This window comes from Vipera ursinii (genome assembly GCF_947247035.1).
Source record: "Vipera ursinii genome assembly, chromosome: 5".
Classification (NCBI taxonomy): domain Eukaryota; kingdom Metazoa; phylum Chordata; class Lepidosauria; order Squamata; family Viperidae; genus Vipera; species Vipera ursinii.
Genome location: NC_139518.1, coordinates 37,995,568 through 38,001,567, shown reverse-complemented (window position 1 = coordinate 38,001,567; position 6,000 = coordinate 37,995,568). Strand labels below are relative to the sequence as shown.

The window sequence follows — 6,000 nt, the reverse complement described above, 5'->3', positions numbered from 1 at the left end:
CCTACGCTCCGCAACTAAAGCAAAACAAAGCGGGAGGGTCGGCAGCGTCTAAGAAAAGTCTCCAAAAATGACCCGAACTGGAACCAGCACCTGCTTCTCTGGAGTAGCCGCCGAGAACCCGACCGTTTTTACGTAGCTGAGGAAAGAGGGAGGGGAAAGCCACGTATCTTCAGCACATCGGAGCGTAGGGCAGGCTTATAAAAACTGCAGCTCCCGCTCTTTCCATAGGGGCTGATGGCAAGGGAGAATAGAAGCGAGCGCGGGATCCGATTGCTGCTGCTGCTGCTGCTGCTGCGATTTCTTCGGCCGGCAAACGGAGGCGCAGCGCGGACTCCGGGCTAAGCGGTGCGGGCACTTCGGCAGCCTGAGCAGACAATGGGGCTTCAGTCCGAAAACGGCAAAGCCCCGGCAACCGATGATAAGCCTCCGCGGTTGAACACCTGTCAGGGCAAGGTCTTCTGTAACATTAAGGTAAGAAGGACCTTCGCTCGGAGAGAAAGAAGGGGAAGCGGTTGGGAAGGAGCCCGCCTCGCCGCTGGCTTCGTTCGCAGAGGACGGGCGCCGTTTCCTCCTAAGGACCGAGCGGGGTCCAGATGCTCTGGCTGCTGTTCGCCCCTGTCAGCGCAGCCCTTCTTGCCTCTCGCCTGGCTCGTTTGGACTCATCCGAGCCCACTTTAAAGGTCATTTTAAAAAAGGGCAAGTTTTCAATCGTGAAAATATTAATAGACAAAACCCACCATTATTTAATTCAGATTTCTAACCTATTAATGGGTTTAATGGGTATTAATGGGTGTCCATAGGGTCGCGATGGGTCGGACACGACTTCGCAGCTAACAGCAATGGGTTTCTTGGAAGCTGTATACAGCCTTTGAACTGAGTGCAGTATATCAAGACTATGGTCCTCTCTGTGCACTTATTTCCTCATTGATTTGCCACATTTATAAGGCCCCCTGACTCTATAAAAACTGAATAACACTTAACGTTAAAAACAACAAATAACAATATAAACAGTGAGAAGACCGATGCATGTCTAGGGGGGAAAAAACGTTCAAACATACAAAATCTTACACTGTAGGCTTTTTAAACATCCAGGCTCAAGCCGTGGAAAAAAAAAAGACTTGAAATTCTTTCAGGAGAGTGGCTTTGTGGGAGATGCTGTTCTAGAGGGCACGTTCTGTGAAAGAGGAATAAGATTCCTGATTTACTGGGAAGTAAATTGATAGGAAATGACTAAGACTATAAAGCTTTCATAACAAGTAAGATTTAGAACATCCTATGCAAATTAGATAGGAAGTTTATGAAATCAATAACAATGTATTACTCTGTGTGTATGTGGTATAATTATCATTTTGCAATGTACTAAATAAAACATATACTGTATATTGCAAAAAACAAAATTCTTTAAAACCAAAATTCTTTACTTGCCCAAACCTATATGCTTTTGCTGTGATTCAGTTTAATTAAGCTGGAGTATTAGGTGACACATCACATTGGGGTTGCTCTCAGTGAAACATTTAGACAAATGCTTACCTCTTTGACTTATCTTCAGTACTAAGTACTACTCCAAATGTTGTCCTGTAAGTTGTCCTCCCTCATTTTCCTTTTTTCTAAGCACGGTCTTATTTTATGTTCATAATCTGCATCTTATATCCAAATGGTCTGATTTTCTGCCTACTAGTCACTGCCTGAAGGGAACAGTCAGCTTTTACTTATCCCAGGACTGATTACTTAGTTCTTCTTGCAGTCTTTTCTTATATGAACCACCGTTAGAAGGTGTTTAACTTCTTTCTATGAGTTTTACTTAATGCCAGGCTTTCATAATTGTATATTCTCACTAGAAAATAATTGCTTTAGCTTTTATTTTAATATTTGGGGACATCCTTCATGACGTTGCTTAAATCTGTCATTGACATCCTTTCCAGAATATCTCTTCTCTGGCAGGCTGTCCACCTTTATCTACTTCTGAGTTCACTAAAATAAAATTATCCACCAACTTTACTTTTTCTCGTCCACTGTACATCCACTAAGCATTAGTGCTTCCTAATAGTTTAACACAAAGTCAGGTATTGCTTTCCTCACTTTTGCTTTCACAATGAGCTCTTTAAGATGACCTCTTCTTCTGGCAAACAAACCTAGGGTTATCAACATAGCTTAAATTGCTTAAAAAATGGTTGGAAGTGATTTTTGTCTTGCTTTGCTATTCTGAACTCTTCTAAATTCTGTTCTTACAGTACTTTCTTATACATAAGGTCTTTCCAAAAATTATTACATATTCTGACATCCTTTAGCTTATTCTGGTATAAATTATAAGCTTTGCTGTAGTTAATAAAGCAAAGATAACTCATCTTTTTGTATTACTTTATAAACTAGAACAGACCATCTTATATTAGCTATCTGTTCTTGAACCACTCTGCTTTTTCTGAAACCTCCTTATTTACAATATTGGGGATTTCTCTGTTCCTATAGGGCTTCTTTCAGACACTTGTTTGCATGAGAAATTAGTATAGTAGTTCAATAATTTGCACTTTCTCTGCCATATATGTAAACACTCATCTTTTTCTGTCTCTAGGCCATATAATGTCTCTGTTGAAAGAAACAGTAGCCATTTATCATCTTACCTTGTAGCTTTAAACCATTTTAAGGTATACTGTAAATCATGCTTTCCTGCCTGACTACTATTGTGCTTCACTTTGGGGAGAATATTTTCTTTCTGTCATCCTATAATACTGTCCATAAACAGTCCATAATTGATTTCTTTGATCACTTTTTTCTCTGGTGGTTTCTTCTGCAATTATTCTTGAGTATTCCTAACTAAAATTCATATTTTCTGTGATTTCTCCAATATTCGTATCTTAAAAGTATTGGTCATTTTATTTTCTCCATTAGCTGACATTTTTATTTTTTTATTTTTTGTGTTTTATAGCTTGATACCAAAAGATGATATTCAAAAGTATATTCAGTTAATATATACAGTTTTTCTTGCCCAAGGCAATTAGGATAACTTGTTCTGAAAGCACTGGAATCTTTTCATTTTGAGAATATTGTTTTTCCTCTTTAGTTTTTTCATGTGTCTCGTTCTTCTCATAGATCCTCAGCTTTAGTTTCCTATAAATGAAGTGTGCTGAATATTTCACTTTCTGGATGAGACTGCAGTGAGATGTCAGGTGATCACAGAGAAGAGGGAATCAACCTATTCTTCAAAGTACCTGAGGGCAGGACTGAAAGTATGGAAAATTATCAAAGAGAGATCCAACCTACAATTAAGAAGAATTTTTCTGACAGCAAGAACAATCTGTGGGATGGTTTGCCTCTGGAAGTTGTGGGTGGTCCATCACTGGAGGTTTTAAGAAAGGATTGGACAGCCAGTTGTCCACAAACGCTATAGGGTATTATGCTTGAGCAGGAGGTTGGACTAGAAGACCTCCAAGGGCCCTTTCAATTCTGCTATTCCGTACTCAGTATTATATTTTGATTGTATGTCCTCTAGATCAGGGGTCCCCAACCCCTGGTCCGTGGACCAGTACTGGGCTGCGGCATGCCAGCAATCGCTCCACACCAACAAGGAAAGCCCCATCCACAGGATGCAGGCAGCACACAAAATCACACCCCCTCCAGTTCGTGGAAAAACCTCTCTCTACGCAACCAATCCTTGGTGCCCAAAAATGTTGGGGACCCCTGCTCTAGATCTCATTTTATTGGCATACTTACTGTTTTAGCTTTCTACGTTTAACTGATATATTCATTACGGTCTATTCCACAATCTGTCCCTAGTAATATCCTGGATGACTGGAGTGCATTTCTCTATCTTTTGTTTTCTTTTATGTAATCTACTTCATTCTGATACGGTATATATTCAGTAATACCCATGAATAGAATTATTGACACTCTTGAAGGTGTTGCCAATAGGATTAACTTCTATTTACGTATTTGTACATTATTGGATTTACTCAGTCCAATTATTTCAGGTTCTCCCATTTCACCCATTTGCCTTAAAATCACCAGTTAGTAATATCAGTGCCTTTTCTTTATAATGTGTCTAGAAACTCTTGCAATTAGCCACATAATTCCTCAAAATTTCCTTCTATCGGGTGTATCATAAAGCTGGTTGGTCATTCATTCATATCCCACCTTTATTATTTTTATAATAACTCGTGGTGGTTATTGGGTTATGAACCAAGTATCTTGTTTGATTGTTGCCACTTTGTTCTGTCATACGGTTTCATGGCTGAATCATTTAATCATTTAAGTTAGAGCGACAAATTCTGATCTACTTATCTTTACCTATCCCTTCTTTATTTAACAACATACGTTTTTCTTGCTCGTGCTTCTTAAGTTTCTTGCTTTGATTTTAAGTTTCCTTGTAAAACTACTAGCATGATCAGTGAGCAGATTTTCTTATAGCTGTGTATGTCAGCATTTCTAGATCTATTTTTGGAAGTTCAGAGTTTTTTTTCCTAATAATAGACGAGTTCTTCTGTCCTAGGGTCTCATCACCTGACATCTCAACCCAGCCACATCGAAAAGGTTTTATTGGCAGAAACGCAGAAGTGTCTTCTTCCAGTTTGGAAAAATTTTTGGAATGCCTTAGGTTTGTTTCAATTATTAATGCAGAATCCCATTTACTGTCATCACCACTGTGTATTAATTTTAGTTTTGCCCCTCCTAGTTTAGCTCTAACAGGAAGGGTTTCCCTACAGAGAGCTCCTGCTTGTTTTTTTCTGATTAAGTCAGTATCAGTTTTTAGTAACCAATACTTCTTAAGAAACATCTATCCCGAACCTGGCCATTCAAGTCCTCCATGGATGCACTTATTGCTGTAAACCAGTCCATCTGTCTTGCTATTGATCATCCTTCATCTTCTCTTTCCTTCTATCTTTTTCAGCATTACAGATTTTTCAAAATCTTTACATAATATATCCAAAATATGATAATTTTAAACTGGTTGTTTGTGCCTCGTAATGACAATTCTGAATTGATTAGTTCTATTCTCAGTTTATTTTCTTGGCTATCTGTGCTATAGTCATAAAAGTCTTTTCTAACACCAACATTCTAAAATATAAATAATTTTTCCATCCTGCTTCTTCAGTGACCAAGGGCCAGTTCTATAGAATATCCCAGGAAAATAATTTCCTGCACAATTCTGATATTTGCAGATATCGACAAATCCCAGCATCTGAATATATTTCCCAATATCTTAATTGCCACTCTATTAAGTGGTATTCTGCATGTATTTTTGACTGCTGATTCATTTGTAATTGATTGTTAATCCTAAAAATCATACATTATATACCACTTCAGCATTTCATTGTCAGTGTTAAGGCTGGCTGTTTTCATTAATTTGTCCTTTTATGTAATCATAGTCCCATTTTTAATTGTGCTTATGACTTTCTTGACTAGAGTTTGCACATAATTTGCATTTTCATCTGTCAGAGTAGCATCATTAGTATGTGCAGACTATTAATCTTTCCTCCTCCAATTTACCCCCCCAAGTCCCAATATATTGCCTCATCATGGTGGAGAAGTGTCCCTGGGAGGTTTGAGCAACGAATGCTGGGAGTGTATCCCAGATGTATATAGTCCCAGTAGGGTCACCCAAGGCAGTTGTCCAGTTAAAGCAAGAAGGTGGTTATATTGGATAATAGTGACATAGGAAGATGCTGGAGGTAGATGCTAACTATTGTGACAATGGCAAATGCATTTCATACTGCATAGAAAAAGGCAATAGTAAACCCCTCTTGTATTATATCAAGAAAACACACAAATAGACATTGTTGTGGTAGGAAGTTTCCATAGCTTTAGTGAGACCAAAAGAGTGGCATCTCCCTTGTTGTGGTACTAATAGTAATCCCCTGGGATTAATGTTATGAGATAATTAGTAACAACAAGAAAACATTTTTAGAGATGGCAACTACTTATACATTAAATAGTTCTTTTTTATTTTTACCTACTAACTAGATTTTAATTGAATAACAAATTGCCAAGATGAATTATAGTTTTGTC

The 6,000-nt window shown here is 38.2% G+C and overlaps 1 protein-coding gene across 4 annotated transcripts in view; it reads left to right on the top strand.

Moving 5' to 3' along the window:
- Positions 1 to 235: 235 nt before the first annotated feature.
- The window catches only part of SLCO2A1 (solute carrier organic anion transporter family member 2A1), a 74,725-nt gene continuing 68,960 nt past the window's right edge, over positions 236 to 6,000 (top strand). For 3 of the 4 annotated variants that reach the window (XM_083363257.1, XM_083363255.1, XM_083363254.1), the window contains exon 1: positions 236 to 471. In XM_083363257.1, coding sequence (XP_083219383.1) covers positions 376 to 471 — 96 coding nt within the window. In that variant the 5' untranslated portion in view covers positions 236 to 375. The remainder of the gene's footprint in view (positions 472 to 6,000) is intronic. The other variant, XM_083363256.1, reaches the window with a different exon arrangement.